General features: G+C 48.9%; 1 protein-coding gene across 2 annotated transcripts in view; it reads left to right on the forward strand.

Annotated features, from left to right (window-relative positions):
• Pecam1 (platelet and endothelial cell adhesion molecule 1) overlaps positions 1-23,728 on the forward strand; it is a 92,372-nt gene that overhangs the window by 14,091 nt on the left and 54,553 nt on the right. For both annotated transcript variants that reach the window (XM_028865197.2, XM_028865198.2), the window contains 3 exons: positions 2,591-2,646; positions 18,225-18,570; positions 18,658-18,684. In XM_028865197.2, the coding sequence (XP_028721030.1) occupies positions 18,507-18,570; positions 18,658-18,684 (91 nt within the window). In that variant the 5' untranslated portion in view covers positions 2,591-2,646; positions 18,225-18,506. Of the gene's footprint in view, positions 1-2,590; positions 2,647-18,224; positions 18,571-18,657; positions 18,685-23,728 lie in introns of those variants that run through there.

A 23,728-nucleotide genomic window follows, 5' to 3' on the forward strand; every position in this document is an offset into this window, starting at 1 on the left:
GCGCACGCCTTTAATCCCAGCACTCGGGAGGCAGAGGCAGGCGGATCTCTGTGAGTTCGAGGCCAGCCTGGGCTACCAAGTGAGCTCCAGGAAAAGGCGCAAAGCTACACAGAGAAACCCTGTCTCGAAAAACCAAAAAAAAAAAAAAAAAAAAAAATCCCACCAAGAAAACCAAAACCCTGAAAAGTGAACTAAGTGTGTCAAAAACCTGAGAAAGAAGTATTTAGGATGAGCCATGGTGTGTGTGTGTGAGAGAGAGAGAGACAGACAGAGAGAGACTGGACTTGAACCTAGGGCCTCACAGCACAACATACTAGACAAACACCCCAATCCTTTATTCGTTTTTTGTTTTGTCTTGTTTTTCAAGACAGGTTTTTTTTTCTGTATAGTTTTGGAGCCTGTCCTGGATCTCGCTCTGTAGACCAGGCTGGCCTCGAACTCACAGAGATCCACCTGCCTCTGTCTCCCGAGTCCTGGGATTAAAGGCATGTGCCACCACCACCCAGCCTTGTTTTTTTTTTTGTTTTGAGACATTGTTTTGCTTAATTGCTATTGCACCCTGCTAAACCACAGTTTATAGCTGAAAAAAAAAAAAAGTTTAAGATCTGGCCAGGGCCGTGTGTCTAATTTTCCTAATTATCCATTAGATGGCGCCATGGTTAAATTTCTGTAATTTCAAAAGTTCTAGGGAAGGACTCACACCTCCAAACTTTGGCTTTTAGGGTCTGGTTTTGATGCCCCCACCCCACCACCCACCCACCCACACCCACCCTGCTCCCCCGCCACTTCCCCCTCCCCATCACATGGTGGAGGCAAGGAATATACTAATTGGTCCTGGGCTGGAAAGTACCCAGGGGTGCAAGTGAAGTCTGTCACACAGCATTCCTTTTTCTGACTCTCCAAGCTTCACTTTTGGTGTTCTGATTGTCTCAGGTGAGAATGTCGTCAGCTACTCTTGAATCGCCTAGAATTTAGAGAAAGCCGAGATGTTTTGTTTGTTTCCTTATCTCTCCATCAGCCTAACCTCTCTGATCTATATTTCATAAATCTCATTGTTAGAAGATTTTATCCAAAATGTCATTGGCATGGTGACGTATGACTGTGACCCAGCATTTGGGGACAGATACAGGAGGATCCAGAATTCAAGACTTTGGAGGGCGGGGAGGCCTGGAGCTTATTCTGTAGACCAGGCTGGCCTTGAACTCACAAAGATCCACTTGCCTCTGCCTCCCAAGTGCTGGGATTAAGGCGTGTACCACCACGCTCAGCTGTATTTTTCTGTTTTTTAGGAAAGTTTTGTTTATTTAATATGGAGTGTATAAGTGCACCACATGCATGCACCTCTGGAGGCCAGAAGAGGGCGACAGATCCCCTGGGATTGGAGTCACTGGCACCGAATGAAGGTGCTGGGAATGACGAGTAACAAGGGCTCTTAACCACCCGCCAGCTCTCCAGACCCGAGTTTCGTATTCTGGGACACACAAAAAACTTTCCTGTCCCCCACCCCCAGCACTGAATATTGAACCTAGAGCCCCAAGAATGCCAGGCAAGCCCCAACCCCGACTTCACTTTTGATTCTGAAACAGGATCTTAGTAAGTTACCTAGGATTGCTCTGAACTCTGTAGCCCAGACAAGCCTCGAACTTGTCTGGGCTCTGTGTCAGCCACTCAACTAGCTTGGGTTACAGGCCTGAGTTAACAGCCATAGCTTGAAAATACATCTTGTTCTCTGAAATTCAAGTTTAACTGAGTATCCTCTATTCTTTTTGTTTGTTTGTTTTTTGTTGTTGTCATTTTCCAGACAGGGTTTCTCTGTGTAGTTTTGGTGCCTGTCCTGGATCTCACTCTGTAGACCAGGCTGGCATCAAACTCACAGAGATCTGCCTGGCTCTGCCTCCTGAGTGCTGGGATCAAAGGCGTGCACCACCGCCTTTGATATATATATATATATATATATATATATATATATATATATATATATATATTCTCTATTCTTATTCACCAAGTCTGGGGACTCTATATGCAGCTTGCAGCCATTACCCCAATTCAGTTTCAGAACCTTTCCATCACTCCAGAAGTCCCTTTTTGCCCACTGGCTACCAGTCCCCAAGCCCAAACAACCAGTGGTTTGTGTATTCCTCCTGTAAATTCGAGATGACTATGTTTTGTTTGTGGTTTGTTCTGTCTGCTTGTTCTGAGACAGAGTCCCTCTACACAGCCCTGGCTGTCCTGGAACTCACTCTGTAGACCAGGCTGTCCTGGAACTCAGAGATCTGCCTGCCTCTGTCTCCTGAGCACCACCCTGCACAGCTGAGATGACTATATTGTTTTAAATATTCTTTCTTTTTCTTTTATGTGCACATTGTCTGTGTGTTGGATTCCCTGGGATTGGAGTTACAGACAGTTATGAGTTTCTATGTGTATGCTGGGAATTGAACCTGGGTCCTCTGGAAGAGCAGCCAGTGCTCTTAACTGCTGAGCCATCTCTCCAGCCTGAGATGACTATATTTTTAAGTAGAAAGAACAGGCTGTTGCACAATTTAGTTAATGTTAAATCATTTGCACATGGAATTTGGTTTCATTCTTCCAGTGTGACTAGAGGAAGCTGTTCCTCGTGGAGTTTGCCTGGCGGCCTCTGGATTGCAGGTAAGTGAGTTATTTCAGTCTCTTGATGTTTCATAGCTGTGGAGAGGCTGAGAGCCCGCCAGCCTAGCAGTGAAGGTGGAATCTTTTCCAGTACTAGGCAGGGCAGAGCAGGAAGGGAGGGGATGTTGGACAGTCAGAAGGGACATGTGAGCCCACTGCATGTGACACTGACAAAATGTTGGTCCCTTGTTGCCTGGGCCAGTCTTGGAGTGGCATGACTGAAGGAGATATTATAGATAATGTGCCTAGAACCATGTGTGGGGGCTGGAGCACAGCCAGCCACAGACCTAGAATCACATCTTTGCTAAACACCCACTAAGAGTCAAAGCATCCAACTGGGGGGGGGGAAGAGGCCGGCAGATCTCTGAGTTCGAGGTCAGCCTGCTTTACAAAGCGAGTTCCAGGACAGCCAGGGCTACATCCTGACATGGGGTCCTCAGGAAGATGGCTCCTGCTTGTTTAGTATTTGTGTATCATTCAACGTGTGTGTGGGCGTTTTGCCTGCGCATGTCTGTGCATCATGTGCATGCCAGACGTCCTGTGGCGTTACCAACCCAGGCCCTCTGGGAGAGCAGCAGGGGTTTTTAACTGCCGAGCCATCTCTCCAGCCCTGACTCTGCTTTGCTGTTGTTGTTGTTTTGGTTTTTGTTTTGTTGAGACAGAATCCCACTCTGTAGCTCAAGCTGGCCTAGAACAAAGTAGAGTAGGCTAGTTTTGGATTCGCTACAATCCTCCTGCCTCAGAATCCCTAGTGATAGGATTATGAGCAGGCACCACTACAAGCCGCTGACTCTTGTTTTTTGATTATTATTTTTTATTTATTGTCCTGTGTGTGAATGAGTGCACAGTGTATATATGTGAGCGCACTTGCCACGGTGTGCGCGTGGAGGTCAGAGGGCAACTTGGTGGAACTGGTTCTCCATTTCCTCCTTTAGTTGGATTCTGGGCGTGGAATGCAGGTTACCAGGCTTGATCTCTACCAACTGAAGCATCTCTCAGGCCCCTCACTTCTGCTCTAAAAAACAAACAAAAGCAAGTTGGGTGTGCAGGAGGCAGAGGCAGGCAGATCTTCGTGAATTCCAGGCCAGCCTGGTCTACAGAGTGAATTCCAGAACAACCAGAGTTGACCAGTAGTGAGACTGTCCAGAAAACAAAACAACAAAAACACGTGTGTTTGTGTGTGTGTGTGTGTGTGTGCATGTGTGCATCTGTCTGTCTGTGTGTCTGTAGGGGCATGCAGGACATAGTGCACATGTGGCAGTCAGGACAACTTGCTGGGATTCCAGGCGCCTCCATTCCAGGCCCTGGTGGGACTTTTGTGCTTCTGAAGACGCAGTCACAGTCCTGAGAGGCCCCGGTCTCCAACCACCCTGGCGCCTGGAGTGGGTTTGCAGGGGACCTGGAGAAGGGAAAATCCTGCGGCTAGCTCCCTCCCCGGTGATTTATTACTATGGAAACTGAGCTCTCTTCCGCTGTCCCCGCTGCTGCTGCTGGGGGCGCATTGTTGATGCCACAGCAGTACAGGTCACAGTTCCTTCCTCTTTCCTGCTGCAGAAATGCCATAGTAACCTACGTGGCCGAGCACTGCCACTCACACCTGAAGGCCCCGGGCTTGGGAAAAACAATCCGGCTGGATTCCCCTGGGCCCTAGGGACCTTCTGGGTCAGCGAGGAGCAGAACAATGCTGGAGCCGAACAATGCAGCCTCAGTGGCCCGGCCTTCTCCTTCCTTCAGGGGCCTCTGGAGTCAGGGGGTTAAAATTGGATCTACAGGCCCCGCAGGTAGCTGAAAACTGGACTGGAATATCAAGTCCCTTTGTGCAGGCAAATGCTCACCAGCTTGTGGGGGAGGGGTCCCGGTAAGATTCTGTTCTCCAATTAAAGCTGTAGGTGAGTTCTTTAAGTACCTACACCGGATTTGGGGACAAGAAGACATCAGGCAAATACTAAGAGGACCCTAGAGACAAGGGAGGAAGCTCCCTGGCTAGGATATTTCAACCCAGTGCCAGGCCTGACAGTCACTGGCCATTCACATCACCAGGTCATGACCGACCTCAAGGCCTTAGGGTCTTACTGACCTAAGGAGGTACTGGGACAGTGCTTGTCCCTGAGGAAGCAGAGAACAACTCATCAAGGCCTCGGGCCCAGCTCCCCTCCCCTCTTCTGGCCCAGAGGATGCTCCTCTGAGTGCTTAGGGACCCGAGGAAGCAGGGGACTCCCACACTACCATCCTCGGTCTGAAGGGTCTCACAAAGAAAGCTCTGCATAGCTGGAGGCCTTGGGAGTGTCCCTGGATGCTGCTCTAGGCCAACCACATTGGCCTCAGCACTTACGTCCTCTAAGGGCAGGAGACTGCCTTTTGTTTTGTTTGGAGTTTTTTGTTTTTGTTTTTAGTTTTTCAAGACAGGGTTTCTCTGTGTAGCCCTGGCTGTCCTGGAACTTGCTCTGTAAACCAGATTGGAACTCACAAAGATCCACCTGCCTCTGCTCCTGAGTGCTGGGATTAAAGGCGTGCGTCATCACTGCCCTGTCTTAAACACAACCAGGGCATTCACATGGATTCCATTCACAGATCTGAGTCTCCTGGGTTCTATGTGTGCTCTTCGGTGTCTGAGTGTGGGTGATGTTCTGTGTAGGTCCATGGACCAGAAAATCAGTGGAGACTGAATAGGGAAGGTCCAGGGAGGTGGTTCAGTGAGTGAGATGCTTGCTGTGGAAATCTGGTCACTGGAATTTGATTCTCAGAATACATGTAAAGATGGAAAGAGAGAATCATCTCCACAAAGTTGTCCTTGACCTCCACATATATGATGTGGCTTCCATATGCCCAAATATCACACACACACACACACACACACACACACACACACACACACACACACACGAATAAATAATAAATATATGTATATATTTATTTATACATATGTACATATATATTTTTGGAGACAGGGTCTCAATCATGTAGCCTTGACTGACCTGGAACTCACTCTGGAGACTAGGCTGGCCTTGAACTCACACAAATCCCGCCTATCTCTCTTGCCTGGGGACTGACCACTCAGCTCTTTATTAAACCAATTGCAGTAATACATCTTTACATAGTGTACAAATATTCCACACTCAAAGATTTTCCAATTTGGGAGCATTTTGGGTTTCTGTATTTTGGATAAGGGTGCTCAACCTGTAATCTATCCTCTTTCCATGTAGCTCTATTTTTGACATTTCAAAAATGTTTCATAGACTGAATCATATCTAGGGAGATTAGCTTTTTTGTTTGGTTGGTTTATTTTTATTTTTCTTGGCACAATTCCTGGGAAATTCACCCATAAGTTGTGTGTATCCAGATTCGGTCCCTTTTTGTCATAGAATAACATTTTTGTTTTTCTAGACAGGGTTTCTCTGTGTAGCTTTGTGTCTTTCCTGGAACTCACTTGGTAGCCCAGGCTGGCCTCCAACTCACAGAGATCTGCCTAGCTCTGCCTCCCAAGTGCTGGGATTAAAGTCGTGCGCCCGGCTCAGAATAACATCTTGTAGTCTGGATATACTGCCATTTGTTTGGTCAGTCACCCACTGAAGGACGTCTAGTTTCTCAAGAAATCTGGAATTGAAAATCCACTTTCTGTGACCATTCATGTACAGAGCGTGTGTGTGTGTGTGTGTGTGTGTGTGTGTGTGTGTGTGTGCGTGCGTGTGCGCGTGTGCGTGTGCGTGTGCGTGTGCGTGTGTATGTGTACTCAGGCATTTATGTGGTTGGAAGCATGTGTCAGAGCGAGAGAGTAAAGGTCAGAGGACAACTTTGTGGAGTCTGTTTTCTCCTTTCCACCCTTAAGTGGGGTTCCTAGAATTGAATTCAGCTCACTAGGGTTGCATCTTTGGGTGGCAAGTGCTTATACCCTCCCGGACATCTCTCTCTCTCTCTCTCTCTCTCTCTCTCTCTCTCCCTGGTCTTTTTGAGACAGGGTCTCTATGTCGCCCTGGTTGTCCTGAGACTTGCTTTGTAGACCTCAGACTCTCAGGGATCCACCTGCCTCTGCCTCTGGAATTAAAGGTGAGCGCCACCACGCCCAGTCCTCTCAGCTACCTCAACTGGCTCATTTTTTAAAAAATTTATTAAATTAAAAAGAAATTTAGTGTGTGTGTGTGTGTGTGTGTGTGTGTGTGTGTGTGTGCGTGCACACGAGCACATGGCATTAGAGGCCATCTTGTCTGAATTGCTCTTGCCCAGCATGTGGGTTCTGGGGATTGAACTCAGGTCCTTAGTCTTGGCTGCTGGCGCCTTTACCCACTGAGCAGCCTTGCCAGCCTCATCAGCTGCTCTGTTTTCAAAGAGGTCTAATTAAGCAGGCACTGGACACCTGGGAGGGTCCTCCCTGAGGCGGAGAACACTCTCCCACCCCAGTTTTAGCAGTGTTCATGTGGCTCCCGGCTTCGTCCGAGTCACATGACTTGCACTGCTGTCCAGAAGCACCGTTTCCTGTGAATAGTCTCAAACTCCAACTTGGCTACCCTTTAAGTAAAAATTTTAATGTATCTATTTATTTTGATTGTGTGTAATCAGGTAATGAAGCTGTGCGGAAGCAGGAAGCAGAGAGACTGCTTTAGAGAACGGAGTGAAGGATTACATCCTAGTGTAATCTCGGTGACTAAATACTCCATAGTCGCCGTGTTTGGACATTTTCAGGCTTTGACCCCTTCAGCTAGGTTCTAGGCCAACCTTTTTTCAACGGTGTGGCATTTCAAGATGTCTGAAATGCTTTTCCTCTGCGGGCCCAGAGAGGACTCAGGGGTTAGAGTCAACCAGCAGGAGTTGCAACCAACCCCCGATGTGTGACTGTCATCTGTGAGGGCTTGGGGCGAGTGCACTGGGCTCCTTGATGAGGGCTCCTTGTAAGGAAATGAGGGTGACTAGGTGTGGGGGCACACCTGTAATCCCAGCAGTCAAAAAGCCAAGGCAAGGGGGCTTAAGATTAAGAGTTCCAAACTCCTCGGTTTTGGGGAGGGGAGGGTAGTTAGAGAGGCTCAGGAGGACTCTGAGATGGGTTGCTGGGACTAGGGGGTTCCTTGGAAGGGCTATTAACATCAGTGACAGAGAGGCATTGTGGAGACTCCCCCATTGCAGGCCCCATTGCAGAAGTGAGGTCTCATCTTTTTGAGGATAGGGGAGGCTTCATGGCATAAACCTGCAGCCAGCTCTCTGATTCCCAGGCAGGAGAGAGGGAAGGGGAGCGGGGAGCAGGGTGTGGCAACAATACCCTCTGTGATAGTAACTCACTTCCTGGGTGAGAGACCCTGGCCCTGGGATGTCTGTTACTAGGGACATGCAGAGGGTGTCTCAGGGTGCCTGCTGCTATCTGTGAGAAGACGCTGCTGTAGATGGAGCAGGGAGAAAGAAGAGGGAGGAAGGAAGGAAGGAAATAATAGTGTTTGAGGTGGGCATAGTAGTGCACATCTGTAATGCCAACACTCTGGAAGAAGAGGCGGAAAGATCCATGTCTCAGGCCAGCTTGGGCTATATATCTAAACCCTGTCTCAACAATAAATAAATATTTTTATTATATATGAAACAAAAGGTCTATAGAAGTCTTTGTTTGTTTGTTTGTTTGTTTTTGAGACAGAGTTTCTCTGTGTGGCTTTGGCTGTCCTGGAACTCACTCTGTAGACCTGTCTGGCCTTGAACTCACAGAGATCCGCCTGCCTCTGCCTCCTGAGTACTGGGATTATAGGTATGTACCACCACCACCCCAGCTAGAAGTCTTGTGTAACAAGCTTTCTTGTTGGGCTGACTATCTTCGGTTTGCCAGCCCCCAAATATTGACACAGAGACTTCTTATTAACTATGAAAGCCTGGCCGTTAGCTTAGACTTGTCCCACTAGCTCTTAAATTAACCTGTCTCTATTAATCTACATTCGGCCACGTGGCTCAGGTACTTCTGCTCTGTACCACATGTCCAATTTCTTTAGAATCTCTTGGTGTCTCCCTGGCATAATCCACACATCTAGATTCCTCCTCCTCTTCCTCTCTCTCTCTCTCTCCCAGAAATCCTGCCTATCCTCTCTTGCCTAGCTATTGGCCATTCAGCTCTTTATTAAACCAATAAAAATGACACATCTTCATACAGGGTAAACAAATATTCCCCAACAGTCTTGTTTTAAAGGATAATTCTTAAGAGTAAAATTGCAGTCTCAAACATGTATAAAATAAACATTTATCAAATATTTTCTTACCAGCTAATACAGTCAGTGAGAATCGTCATTTGCCTGAGAGAAGATATATATATATATATATATTCCTAGCATTGGCTGAGGTAGGAGGACTGCCATAAATCTGAGGCTATCCTGAGCTATACAGAGAGTTTGGGGCCATCTTGGGCTACAGAGTGAAACCCTGTCTCTCTCTCTTTTTTTTCAAGACAGGGTTTCTCTGTGTAGCTTTGGAGCCTGTCCTGGAACTCGCTTTGTAGACCAGGCTGGCCTCGAACTCACAGAGATCTGCCTGCCTCTGCCTCCCGAGTGCTGGAATTAAAGGCGTGCGCCACCACCGCCCGGCTTTTTTTTTTCTTTTTTTTTTTTTGGTTTTGAAACCCTGTCTCAAAAACCAAACCAAACCAAACCAATGACAAAATAATATATATGCATATATGATTGCTAGATGATGGACTAGCAGATCAATTCCTCTGTAGATACCTATCTGCCATGAAAGATGGTGAAATGAATTTGCTTAATGGATTTCTAATCATTCCATATGATTAGGACAGTAATAAACTGCACCATCCCCATCCCATACAAGTTGTGTTTTTCTGGATGTCAATCATCGGTGTCGGATTCTACAGTCTGGGGAGATATAAAGTATTCGAAGGCAGTGGAAGGCACAGACAATCTACAGAATCAGACGGCCTGCAAGAGTGCACTCCAGGGCTGGTGAGATGGTCGGGGGTAAGGGTGCTTTGCCACTGAGATCAACAATCTGGGATCAATGCCCAGGACCCCCAGAGTAGGGGAAAACCAACTCTCTCAAGCTGACCTTTGACCTCCGCATGTATGTTGTAGCAAGTGCATGCTCCCCCTGTACTAAATAAGTAGAGATAATTTTTTTTCTTTGCAAAATTACGCTTGACAATGACTAGCTTTTATGAGAGGTAACCAAGAATGTTGTTGATCTATTACAAAATCTTCCCCAACTTTCCCTGGTAGCTGTTAATTTGACATAAAGTTAAGTCAAAAGGATAACATTGAAGTTACCTAGATCTCTGAAGACATCACCCCCTCACTCCCCTCCCCCTTCTCATGTAGTCTGGGCTAGCCTTGAGTTTAGGAGGTAATGAAGTATGACCTTGAACTTCTGATCTTCTTACCTCTGACTCCTGAGTGCTGGAGTTACTGGCATGAGGCACTGTACCCGTTTTCTTGGTACTGGGGATCAAACCCAGGGCTGTAAGAATACTAGACAAGCCCTTTATTAGCTGAGTTACATCCCTGGCCCTCCTTGGTGACTTTTCTTATGCTAAGACCCATGCTGGCCTTGTAAAGATCAGTCTTTCTGGATGAGCTGGGGCGTGAGGAAGACTTGGGTCCAGGAGCTTGGCGCCTTTCCATGCTCGTGAGATGGAGGAAGATTAATCTTCAGCCTTTGTCAAGTAGATGTGTAACACAGGTTATTTATAGAGCCACTTAAAAAATGAAGCCATCTCCCTTGCCTGTTTGTAGCTGCATGTCATGCCCGACACAAAAGACCAGGAAATTCCTTCTGCTCTGTGCACTCAGGCTCTGAGGCCTCCGCCCTCCCTTCATGGAGCATCTGAGTGGGTACTCTGACACCATCAGCTTGGCTTCGGAACTAAAGTGACCCAGCAAAGTGGCCATGCACAGAGGACCAAGGGGCTGGGGCTGGGGGAAGGGTACCCTGTGCACAAGGTTTCCAACCTGTCCGATGGACTTCCTGAACCCGTAAGAGTAAATTGCAGCTGTGTGGCCTGTGCTGGGCACTTGAGGAAGCCGCAGGAGCAGGGAGGGTAGAGGTTTGACTTGATCTAAGTACTATGCCATAGTCAATCATGAGAAAACTGTAGCAGTGCAGGGGGGTGGGGTGTGAGGAGTGGGCCACTTTTGCCAGGAAATCTTGTAAAAAGCCATCTGATCTGCGGTGTTCTTTTTTCTTTCTCCCCCACCCCCACCCCTTTTGTGCTGAAAATCAAACCCAGGACCTTGTACACACTGGGTGAATGCTCTACACCTGAGCTACAGATCCAGCAGTGAAAGTCTTCCATAAATTGGCATGGAGGTACATGCTTACAATCCCAGCACTTAGAAGGCTGAGGCAGGAGGCTTGCTGTGAGTTTGAAGCCAGAAGGGATTCCATGAAACCCTATTGCAAACAAAACAAAAACAGCCAAAAGTCTTCCTGCAAGCCATCAAAAAGCATGTTGAATGGGACAGAGACAACAGCTAGGCAGGCTGGGAGTGAGCCCCAAGGGTCTTCCTTCCTGATGTGTGACAGTTTCCTCCTCTTGAAACATTCCATCCTGTAGGGAAGCTCCTTGAGCAGGAAGGTAAACAAACACAAAATAGCTTCAGGAAGTCCCTGAAACTGAGCAGATTCACGAGGCCCCTCCCTGTCAGAGTAAGCAATAAAGACTACTGAGAGTCCCTCTCAGACAAGCCAAGCTGTGAAGAGGACTCTGAGACCAGAGCAGCTGCTCAGAGGAGACAGAAACCAGCCTGGCTGCCTAGCAGAGGTTTAGACCACTGGGTCACTGGAAAGGACACGTCCCAGCCTGTTGGTCTGCCTACAAGCTGTGCAGTGTGCTTCAGGTTCCCAGCTTCTTTGAGCGGTCACCCGTGCTGAGATGGGCTTTGATCATGCAGCTGTCTTTGAGACATTTCTGCTCCTCTAAGGAACCCTTCACCCATATTCCTGTAAGTAACTCCAATAAAACCCATGGTTTACCAAGTTGGACTCTGGTCTGTTATGGGCTTCCTTTCTGGAGTGAGTAGACGTGTCTCATCTCCCCAGGAAAAGTCTGGTCACACAACTTGTCTCTGCCTCCCCAGCTTGGCTCCGTTTTTTACGTGGGTGCTGGGAATCAAACTCAGGCCCTTACCTTTGCATGACAAGCTGAGTACTGATGTCACAGGTTGGAACCCCTGTATCCAGTTTATGCAAGGCTCTGCCAACTGAGCCACACCCCAGCCCTGATTTTATTTTTTGAGACAGGGTGTGGTTATGAATCCCAGGCTGTCCTAACATGTTTCTTTATATTTTAATGAACCTTCTCTTTTTCTTTTTTTTCTTTTCTTAAATTCTCAGAGTTGGTTTGCAGAAATGGGGCAAACTGTAGAAAGAGCAGCATGAAGCCAGCCATTACTCTGTGCCCCCACCTCTTGGATTCTGCTTTATTCTTGATGATTTATCATTATTTATTATGAATTGTTTTTTTTTTTTTTTGGTTTTTCGAGACAGGGTTTCTCTGTGTAGCTTTGCGCCTTTCCTGGAACTCACTTGGTAGCCCAGGCTGGCCTCGAACTCACAGAGATCCGCCTGCCTCTGCCTCCCGAGTGCTGGGATTAAAGGCATGCGCCACCACTGCCCGGCTATTTATTATGAATTTTTATTTATCATTTTAATTTTATTAATTTTAAATTTTATTATTATTATTTATTTACTTACTATTATTTCTTATTCTCTATTATTATGTCCTTATTACAGCCCAGCAATCCCAGGTTTTGGAAATGGCTGCCACCTTTTCCTAGACCATTAGCAAGGCTGGAGCAGTGTGATGTATATAGAGATAGGGCCTCCTGTTTGTCAGGCTGGCTTCAAAAGTGCCATGTAGCAAAGGATGGACTTGAACTCCTGATCTTCCTGCCCCTACCTCCCAAGTAAAAGTTGCAGACTTGGGACTTAGAAATTCTTAAGGACAAGAGGCTGCTGGGTCCTACATGCTGCAGCTGGGTCCTACCTGCTGGGCGGGAGCAAGCTGGTTAGCCTCCTCAAGTGCCCCTCTCCCCACTGAGGCTAAAGGCGTTCAAAGCCTGAAGGCCAGAAGTCTGAAGAGACTCTGGGCTTAGGCTAATGGTTCCATCTCTCTCTTTCCTTCCTTCCTTCCTTCCTTCCTTCCTTCCTTCCTTCCTTCCTTCCTTCCTTCCTTCTTTCCTTCCTTCCTTCCTTCCTTCCCGCCCCCCCCTTTCCTTTCCCAGCAGGGAACCCAGGTCCTTGTATCTCCTATGCAGGTGTCTTCTCAGTGAGCCTCCTTCCCAGGCCCTAACACCCTAAGAGTCCAGTTCAGCCTCCTTGTGGGCAGCGGGCTTCAGGGAAGGTGTGGCTGGAGAACTTAATGGGTATTTGTCAGCTTGCTCAGCGGCCAACTTAAACGTCTGGATCAAAGCCTGGTGATAAGCTAGTGACTGCCTGTCCTTTCAACCAGGGTTACTGTTTGTACCCAAGGTTCTCCTGCTGACCTCTAGATAACCACAGCCATTTCTCCCAAGCCAAACCTGGCAGGGTAAACTGCTCCCTAAATTTTTGATAAACCAATTAGAGGCTTCCTCTTATTTTACCAAATTTCCTTTTGTCTGAGTTAGAAAGGAGAGAGAAGGAAGGCCGGGGACAAAAAGTGCTCCGGAGCTGCTTTGACTGTTAATAGCATCACGGTTGCTATGGCAGCAAGAACAGCCCCCATCTACTGCATTCAAGAGTCAAGACTCAGGAGGGAGAAGGCTCAGTGAGTGGGTAAAGCACTTGCTCTGTGTGCAAGCATCGGGATCTGAGAGAGTTCAGATCCTCAGCACGTATATACAAACTGGTGTGGTGTCAGCTGTGAGTCTGAGGCCAACCTGACCTGGTCTACAGATGGAGTTCCAGGGCAGCCAAGGGCTACACAAAGAAACCCTGCCTTAAAAAAAACAACCCAAACCCTCACCAGGCCTAATGACACCTGCCTGTAATCCAAGTGCAGTGGAGGTTCAGGCAGCGTTGGTGGTGCAGGAGGAGGATGAGGAGATGCTATATAGTGGTTAGCCGGGACTCTAGGAAACCCTGTCTGAGATCAGCAACAGTGAAAACTAGCCAACCGGGCAGAAGAGTAGCAGAGGAACTGTCCTGTAGGCAGACAGCATTGTCTAGCGTGGAGCTGGAGGGAGCTGGAGGGAGGTGGAGGGAGCTGGAGGGAGGGAGGGAGGGAGAGAGAATGGACGGGAGAGAAAGAATGGACCGCTCGCATCTCTCACCTGGGCCTTCCTATTTGGGGCCTCCCAGCACTCACTCAGTCTGGAAAATAAGACCCAACGTGGAAAGATCTGCTGATGGACCAGTCTCCCACAAAGCTCTGGAAGGCAGGGCAGCCATCCGCCTCTTCCCTAGGTGTCCAGCCCAGAGCCACTCCATGTCCCATGGCCTCCTCCCTGGGCCTCTGGTTCCAGGCCTGTCATGGAGAAGCATCTGACCCCTCGAAGTCTCCAGCCTCACCCAGTGAGGTCTGGTTTGAGAAAGCAATGATATTGGGAAATGAATTACTTCAGCCCTGGGAAGGTCTGTTATTTCTGTGCAGGGTGCTCCAGAGATAGGCTTCACCCCCACAAGGTCCTGAGGAGGCTGACATCAACACAGGATGTTCAGTGACTGTTGAGTCCCAAATGAATTGGCTTTTATAAGATAGGATTCTGAGAAGTTGGCTGGAATCACCTTCTGGCCCTTGATGGCCACACCTGTAACGTGGACCGTGACACACTCCATGTGGGAGGCTGAGAGTGGCCCCCAAAGTATGAAGTAAGTCCTGATTCCCATCCTGTGTGATGCTACCCTATGTGTGGGTTAGTCCCTTGGGCTGCTATACGGAATACCATAGAGTTATTGACAACAGAAATGCTGGATGTGGGGACTAGAGAGATGGCCAAGTGGTTAAGAATATTTACTGCTCTTGCCGGGCGGCAGTGGCACACGCCTTTAATCCCAGCACTCAGGAGGCAGGGCCAGGTGGATCTCTCTGAGTTCGAGGCCAGCCTGGTCTACAGAGTGAGATCCAGGACAGGCACTAAAACTACATGGAGAAACCCTGTCTCAAAAAACCAAAGGGAAAAAAAAAAGAACAAAAAACAAAACAAAACAAAAAAAACAGAAAAGAAGGGAGAAGGAGGGAGGGGGAGGGAGGGGAGGGAGGGAGGGAGGAAGGGAGGAAGGAAGGAGGAAGTGAGAGAGGAAGGAGGGGGTTACATGTATAGTGCTCTTCCACAGCTCATATCAAACAGGTCAGAGCAAGGAATGATTTTCTAGGTGGAAACCATCATTTTTTGGCTCTTGCCTTGAGACAGAGAAGACTAGTCCTCACTGAAATGTCTTCAGTGACCCTGTTAGTCGTAAAGGGTGGTGCGTCAGACACAGCATGGCAGGCCAGGCCTGTTGCTGCATGCCGGATGCAAGCAGAGGTGTTAGGGAGCGAGGAGTTCCCCACATAGTGAGTTCAAGGCTGGCCAAAGCAATATGAGATCCTGTTCCTAAAACAGAGGGAGGGAGGGAGGAAGGAAGGAAGGAAGGAAGGAAGGAAGGAAGGAAGGAAGGAAGGAAGCTTTTCTCTGTCCCACCCTGGTCCTGTAGTCCCGTAGCCACTTTTAAATAATCATTCAGAGGCTTATATTAATTACAAACTGTTTGGCCTGTGACACAGGCTTATTACTAGCTAGCTCTTACATCTTAAATATACCATTTCTTTTTTTTTTTTTTTTTTTTTTTTTGGTTTTTTGAGACAGGGTTTCTCTGTGTAGCTTTGCGCCTTTCCTGGAACTCACTTGGTAGCCCAGGCTGGCCTCGAACTCACAGAGATCTGCCTGGCTCTGCCTCCCGAGTGCTGGGATTAAAGGCATGCGCCACCACCGCCCGGCTAATATACCATTTCTTAAATATACTATTTCTATTCATCTATGTACCGCCATGTGGCTGGTGGCTTACCGCTACTTCCACATCTTGCTTCTCACGCATCTCCATGGTGTCTCCCAGACTTCTCCCTTCTTCTCCTCTATCTCTGCTTGGATTTCCTGCCTGTGTCTATCCTGCCTTGCCATAGGCCAAAGTGGCTTTATGTATTAACTAATGGGAGCAACACATATTCACAGTACAGAAAGACAACCTGCATCCCAAGGAAGGAAGGGAAAGGCACCATCAAAGCAGAAATAATCCAATTCTAACAATACAGTAATTCCAGTCACTAGCCTAGACAAACATCGGACTAATGCTCCTTGGGATTTTTTTTGTTTGTTTTTGTATTGTTTTGGGACAGAATCTCACAATGTGGCCCTGGCCTGGAACTCTAGTCTAGCTTTGAACTCATAGAGTTCTGTCTGTGTGCCTCTGCCCCTAGAATCCTGGAACGAAAGGTGTGTGCCACCATTCCTGACTCTTGTGTTTTGTTTGTTTGTTTGTTTTGAAACAGGGTCCCCTGAAGTCCAGTCTGTCCTTAAACGCACTTTGTAGCCAAGAATGACCTTTAACCTCAGATCCTCTGCAGCCATCTCCCAAGTGGAATACAGACATGGCCCTCGCACCTGGTTTATGTGGTGCTGAACATCGAACCCCAGTCTCCCCGAATGCTAGGCCAACACTCTGCCAGCTGAGCTGCAGCTCTAGTCTCTCATGTTTTTTATTTATTATTATCATTTTTTTTTTCAAGACAAAGTCTTTCTGTGTAGTCCTGGCTGTCCTGAAACTTGCTCTGTAGATCAGAATGGCCTCGAACTCAGAGATCAGCCTGCCTCTGTCTCCTGAGTGATGGGATTAAAGGCCATCATTACCCAGCAGCTTTCAGCTTTTTAATTTTTTTAATTTCCGTATATGTATATGCTTGTGTCTATATGAGTGTCTGCTGTGTGTGTGTGTGTGTGTGTGTGTATGTGTGTGTGTGTGTGTGCTCGAGAGTGTGTGTGTGCCTACACAAGTGCACTCAGAGGCCACAAGAGAGCATTGGCTCCCCTGTGGCTAGAGTTACTGGCAGGTGTGAGCTATCTGATGTGGTCTTCCAGAGGAGCACAAATGCTCTAACCAGTGAGCCATCTCTCTAGCCCCTGACTAGTGCTTCTTGACCGCTAAGTATGATCACTGACACGTCAGTCTACTTGAGGAGAGCAGGCTGTCGCCACACGCTGTAGGGCGGGCCTGACACGGAGAAGATGAAGGAGGTAAAGGGCATGTAGGAAGTCCTCTCAGTCGAGAAAGCGTGGGGAAATCTTTAGAGAAACTGACATCTGAAATGAGTTAGCAAAAATGAGTAATAATTAGTCAGCAAAGAGGAGAGGAAGGGATGCTTCGATGGGCAAATAGCAATGGGAAACGCCTGTGATGCATTCTGGGAACGGCACATTTCAGCACCCAAAGCCTAGTGTAGGGAAACCACAGTGGTGGGGGGGTTTCAGCCTGGAGGGGTCAGCAAGGGCTGGGTGATGGAGGCGTAGGGTCTGCCTTTCCCCCAGACCGTGTTACAACCTTTCAAACATCACAGTGGGAGAAACCCCTTTATAGTCTAGAACATTCCCGAGGAGGCAAGGCCGCACACATCTGTCATCACAGGGAGGATTGTGTTCAAAGGTAGCCGGGGGAATTTAGCCAGTCCCTGCGTCAGAATGAAGGAAGGAATGAAGGAGGGCAAGAGGGAATGTTAGCTCAGTGGTAGGGCACACGCTTGGCATTCCTGACACCCTGGGGGGGGGTGTAGGGAGGAGGGAGAAGGCTGAGCTGGGACTGGAGAGATGGCTCAGCGCTTAGGAGCTGAGCCATCATGAGGACGGGAGTTCAGATCCCAGTCGTCTCGTCCAGCAGCATCAGTTCTGGAGGACCTGAAACCCTCTCTGGCCTCCAGGCACACAGACAGGCACACAGACACCCCTCTCATGACCCACATGTTCATACTCTCAGGAAGAAACATAAATAAAGGGGTGCAGAATGGTTCACTGGGTGAAGGTGCCAGCTGCCGAGCCTGATGCTCTAAGTTTGGTCTGAGTCTGATCCTGGGACCCTCGTGGTGGAAGGAAGGAGAGGATTCCTACAGGTTGGCCTCTGACTCCACCCCTACCCCCCAAACACACAGCAGCCCACATGCACTCTACCCCACTTCCACATACACAAATAAGTAAATGTTTTTTTTAAAAAAAAGGTTGGGGGTAGGGGGAGGTGAAACTGCCTACGGTCGGGTACGGACTACATATGCATACATACACCCATGTATGGCCAAAGGGGGCTCTGAGTGGTGCCTGGGTCAGTAATTAGAGCCCACTGCAGAGCTGAAGAAAGTCCCTATTTCTACTGAATCACGAGCCCGGTGCCCCGGTACAGTGCCCCTCACAACACTGCTCCTTGTCAGAAAAACTAGCTATGGAAGGTCAGGAGGCCCAGATTTATGCTGTGTGGCACAGGCCCCTTAGGGAGCCCACAGGAAAGGCAGACAGGCCTTACTGGGTATCCCGCAAAAGCACTTTGGTAGAAGCCGAGGGGAGAACCCCTCACTTTGTTGGAGGAAGGAGTCCCCAGACCCAGATGAGGCAAGAGACTCAAGAACTCTGAGGCAAATGTCACCTCTGACTTCTTGTTGTTTTCTCCTCTTGTAGACAAAGCCACTGGATTCCGTGGTCCCTCCGGAAGGCCAGTCATTTCCTGAGGAGATATCAGGCCAGGCCAGACCTCATTGTTCTTCGTTTCCAGCTATGGCCACCATTACCTGACAAGCACCAGAGCTGGTCTCTCTCCGGGCGCCTGGAGAAGCTGTCAGAGTAGTTTCTGCTTTCCCCAAGGCGGGTTTCGGTCTGTGACGGGAAGAGAATTCTGCCCCCGAGGCATGGCCGGAAGGCCAAACTAACTGTGAGCTTTAATCTGCGAGTCTTCCTCTCAGGATGCCGCTGAGGTGGGCCTCAGTCAGCAAGATGCGCCGGGTTGTCCTGCTCACACTGCTGCTCTGTGAGTTTTGAACCTCTTTTCTCTTCAGTTTCATGAGACTTGAAGTTAGTGAAATCAACAGATTTCTTTTTTCCCTGTCTCTTCCAGATTCAAGCCTCCAGGCTCAGGAAAACTGTAAGTCCTGGTGTTTTTGCCTACCTCCCTTCTCTCTGTCTTTTCTGAGATTCTTAACTCGTGCTTGGGGTTGGTATTTGTAACGACTGAGAAAAATATTCCAAAGGAAAACTGAAGTGGACTCTGTCTTGGCATTTTTTTTTTTTTTTAAAAAAAGAGGTTTTTAGACCAAAATCTTGTTATAAGATTCCAAGAATATGTTTTAGAAACATGGCTGTAGATCTTTCCAGAATATAGTCTTAGATCTTGGCGGGTTGCCGTTTGTTGGTATTGGGGAGATGATTTCTTAAAAAATCCAGTGATCCATCATTTGTTTGCAGTCTTTCTATCATAAACTGTTTTTACCTCACACTGCATCGCCAACTGTTTACTTTCAAACTCTTCTTTATTCGCTTGGGTTTGGTGCCTGTAATCCCAGTACTTGGGAGACAGACACAGAAGGATCAGGTTCAGCTACATAGCAAGTTTGAAGGAAGTCCGAGCTATATGAGATCCTGTCTGAAACAAAACAAAATCAACTCCTCAAAACCAAAACCTAAAAAAAAAAAAGTGTTTTCTTTTAATTGTTTTGATTTACAAATGAGACACAGTTGACTTGGCAGACTCATAAAGAAGAAGGAACCAATTGTAAATCGGTATCAGGACCCCCTTTCTCTTAGGAGATTAAAGGGAGAGAGCAGATCTCCTTTAATACCCACCTGGGAAGCTCCATTTCTACCCCAGATCTTCTGTGCCCGCACGCGGGGAAGGGTTCTGTCTTGAAATCCCACCCATCATCCCCTTGGGAGCTGATGTGGAACCTTGGGGATTTCATAGAAGGGGTTTTGTTCTGCTTGGTCTGGGACACTGAAAGAAGAGCCTCAGCCCAGCGCAGGGGCTGTGGGCCAGGAAAAAGGCCACGGTTACACTCTCAACAGTCACTTTGGTGTGGGAAGAGGGGTCCTGGGTTGCAGGCTCAGCCCTATAGCCCTTTGGACTATGTCGTCAGTCTTTAGTACATGACGGAGTTGAACCAGGCATGGAGCTGTGGCCCCAGGGTGGGGAGGGCCATGGTCCATGAGTCTCTGATTAGTCTGTGCTTCCTTAGGCATCGAACTCCCTTGACAACTCATGGAGGCAGACTGTGTATTATCTTCAAGCCATCCCCACTTAAGGCTGGGACCACTGAGTCTCAGAGAGACTTGACTCGGTCCGAAAAGCTAGGGGTGGTCAGCACTATGTTCTGAGCTCCGCTACCTAAAACCCAGATGTCTGTCTGTCTGGGGCTTATCTCTTGCTTTGCTTCGCTCGGTCTGGTTTGAGACAGGAGTCTCATACTGCAGCCTAAGGTAGGCCTGAACTTACTGTGTAGCCCAGGCGCCTTTGAACTCTCAGTCCTTGAACTCTTGCCTCTGTCTCCCTAGCGCTGGGATCACAGTCCTGTGACGCCATCCCTGGTGTCGCTCATCTCCTTTTAAGTGCAGTTTTGCTTTGTTTCCTCGGCCCTCCACCCTTGCCACAAAATGGAATGGCCCACAGACCCTGTAGCATGGAGGAGGGTAAGGATGAGATCACAGTAGAGGAGGTGACTCGCTTGCCCTGTCTACAGGGGTTGGGAAGTGACAAGGGTCTTCACTCCTAGCCCACCTTTACAATTTAAATTTCTGTCCCATCTACTCCGCACGCCAGCCATGGCCCCCCATTTCTCGGTCCCTGTCTCTTTCACACACACTGGACGTCATGTACCTCAAAGTCACTGGGTAGCTGAGGATGACACCCAGTCTCTGCCCCCCCTGCTTTTGTCTCCCAAGGCTGGGGTTAGAGGCACACATCTCACACCAGGTTTATGCAGTGCTGGGGACTGAACCCAGGGCTGTCAGCCTATTCGGTGAGCACTCGACCGACTGAACCACACCCCAGCCCTCCCCTATCTCCTGTCTGGATTCTGCTCTGTCCACCCTGAGGCTTCTTGCTTCTCCAGATCCCATAGCCTGTTTTCCATGGCATCCATCATTCTCTCACTTCTCTCTCTGCTTCAGACGACACCAGCTGTAAGAAAAACGAGGCAGAGAGGACAACGGGCTGAGGATGCTTTACTGGAACAGCCAGGGGCCTCACTCAGCCTTTCGGAGGGATGGAGGCTGAGCGTGCTTAGAGGGGTTGGTGTGTGTGTGTGTGTGTGTGTGTGTGTGTGTGTGGTTGGACTGAAGCAGGTTGGGTTCTTTTTGCTACCCAGACATATTGTTTCTGCAGGTGAAGTGGACCGGTCAGGCCGATGCTGAGGCATTCTTTAGGGCCAGGGCTATTGCTCAGTACAGCCTGACTCAGTTCCTCATGATACGATATATCCCAGCTCTGGGAGGGGAAGAGGAAGAAGGGAGAAGGGCTGTAGTGGAGGGTCAGGGGGGGCTTCTTCCAGCTGGAGGAGGGTGATGGTCTCAGTGGTGGAGGGAGCATGCTGAAGTCCCTTCCAGGTGGGATAGGGCTGGTGGTTTTCGGCCATGAAGAACTGAGTGAACCCCTGGGAGGTGAGAGCTTGTCGTCTTTGTTGGAAGAGCCTGGTGAAACATCTGAAAAGGCTGGGTACCAAAGACAAAGTTAGTGCCATCCTAATGACTGGGTCTGCCAAGGGGTGACCCAGGCCCCCAGCAGTCTGGGCACCCTTCCAGAGCATACTGTCTGCCTTTTCTCCATGTTTGATGCTTCCTAAGAAGTGTCTAGCATTTCCTGCACTAGGCCATGCTGGTTTGCATAAAAACAGCCCTTTCCCCTCTAGGTGGGCCTGGGCGCCTCCCTTTTTGGCCATCACTAATTAAGTCTAGCCCTCTGTAGCTCCAGAGGACCACTGCAGCCACACTGATTTGGTTTTGTAGGGTGATTAGGATTTGCTGTACCACGATCAGGTCTTCCTTAACCTGATTGGTCAGTTGGCTGTGTTGTACCTGTTGGGGCCTATCGCTCGTTGTAGGGTCACAGTTTGGGGGGCTTACATATAAACACTTGTTCTGGTATAAGGGAAGTTCAGAGGGTAAAATACTTAATAACCAGGTAAAAACGCGAGTATGAGGAGAATAAGGAGGAAAGGAGTGACTGGGAGAGGAGCCAGAGTGGGAAGGAAATAAAAACCCATACACAGGAGAAGGCTTATGGCTGAATTTCTGTCTGGTACCTGTGGCTTTGGATCCCATCTCAAGCCATTTGGGATTTGTTGGTGTGGAAGCAGCATCATTCTTGGAGGAGGACCCAAATCCCACCCCCAGCCCTCATGAGATTTAGCTGTGGAGCACACTGGAGCAGCCGAAGCATGGAGCTGGCTCTGAAGGATGTTAAGCGGATCTGGAGTTTCTCTTAGGTTTTTGAGAGCTGGGGAGACAGGGAGGCAAATTGATGCAGCAGAGACTTCAGTCGGCTGCACCAGTTCTGAGTCCCAAAAATGATGTTCAGAGTGGCAAAGAGAGAGATGAACCGGATGGAGTTGGATCCCCCTTCAGGGGTCACCTGAACTGCTTGTAGGAGTTTAGTGTGCAGATTTCTGTGTTGACAAGAGGGACAACGTAGGAAAGGCAGAGCAGCAGGAGGAGGAGGAGGAGAATCCACCCAAGGGCCCTCATTAAACATGAGACAGCAAAGATCCGGAACAAACGTTAGGAGGCAGTAACTGTACAACCTCGTGGGGGACATTAAGAGTCAGAGTTTGCACCAGCCAGTCCCTCTCTTGGGTTCCCAGGGAAGGCCCTTTATTCCTCCAAGGGAGGCTGTGGAAAGAGGACTCTCCTGCTGACCCCTCGGATCCCTGCTTTGTTTCAAGATCAGGCTAGGCGAGGTCAACACTAGGGGTGAGCAAGCCAGGCTCCACCTCCCAGGCCACCCAAGCGGAGTATGGGAAATGCATGTCTTACTGGTTTACCCCAGGCTGGCCACTCTGCGCGCAGGTCAGGTCCCCGCCAAACTTGCCCCTCCTGTCTCAGGCCCCTGGGCCGTCTCTAGCTCTCACCCCACCGCAGCCTGCCTCTGTTCACAGAAGATGACTTCAGCTCCATCTTCATCCAGAAAACAGCGGGCCTGGAGGGAACTCCCTGGACTTCCCGCCAACCCTGGCTGCTGGCTGCTCTGCCTCCCCACCCATCCTGCGGGCGCCTCCCCTGGCTCAGACAGAGCACAGGTCCATCCCACAGGCTGGCCAGGGCCCCTGCTGGGCACCCTGGGGCCGTGCCCTCCCTCACCATAAAAACCTCACTGCTGCATTTATTCCCGTCTGCTTTCCCACTTCCACTTTAAGAATCTCCACTTTACTTCCGGTTCCTTTCTCTGCGCAGACAAACCCAATTGGTGGCTATTGTTTTCTCAGAAAAAAAAAAAAGGACAAAAAAAAAAAATCATCCACAAACTCCCCACCCACCCCACCCACCCCTCCACTTCCCTGCGCCCCTCACCCCCAGTTGCTTCCATTCTCAGTGGAACTCGGAGGCTGGTTTAGAAAGGCCAGTCTCCGCTTCCTCCTGTCATGGCCTCCCTGCCTGGAATCTCCGCTCCCTAAGGAATCGCCAAGGACCTCCTGATGAGGCCAAGTTTATTCCATCCCAGAGCTTTGGCAGCCCTTGACTGAAGATCACACCCAGCATCCGGCTTCTCTGACTTAGGATTTCCTTCCCGGGGTGTTTTCTCTTTCTTAGTAAGCCCTCCTTCCTCACCCCCAGGGGAGACCAGACTCTGCCCTGGTTCTGGATCTAGAGACCACCTCCCCACCCCCACTGGAGCTCCGGGTCACAGTCTCTCCATACCGGTCTCCCTCCTCAGCATGCCAGGCCTTCAGATTTTCCCACAGTGCCAAGATTTTGTTTCCCCTCTTAGCTTTTACCTGGCATTCACTGTAGTCAGGAACCTGGCTTCCACTTCTCTGTATTCAACCAAATTAGGCATTAAAAAAATGTGGTCAAATATAAACACTCAAAAATTTATTCTTCTAATTAATTAATTAATTTATTTATATTTTTGAGGCAGAGTCTCACTTTGTAGCTCTGGCTGGCCTGGGACTTGCTGTGTAGACCAGGCTGGCCTTGAACTC

Source organism: Peromyscus leucopus, chromosome 8b (genome assembly GCF_004664715.2).
Source record: "Peromyscus leucopus breed LL Stock chromosome 8b, UCI_PerLeu_2.1, whole genome shotgun sequence".
NCBI classification, from domain to species: Eukaryota; Metazoa; Chordata; class Mammalia; order Rodentia; family Cricetidae; genus Peromyscus; species Peromyscus leucopus.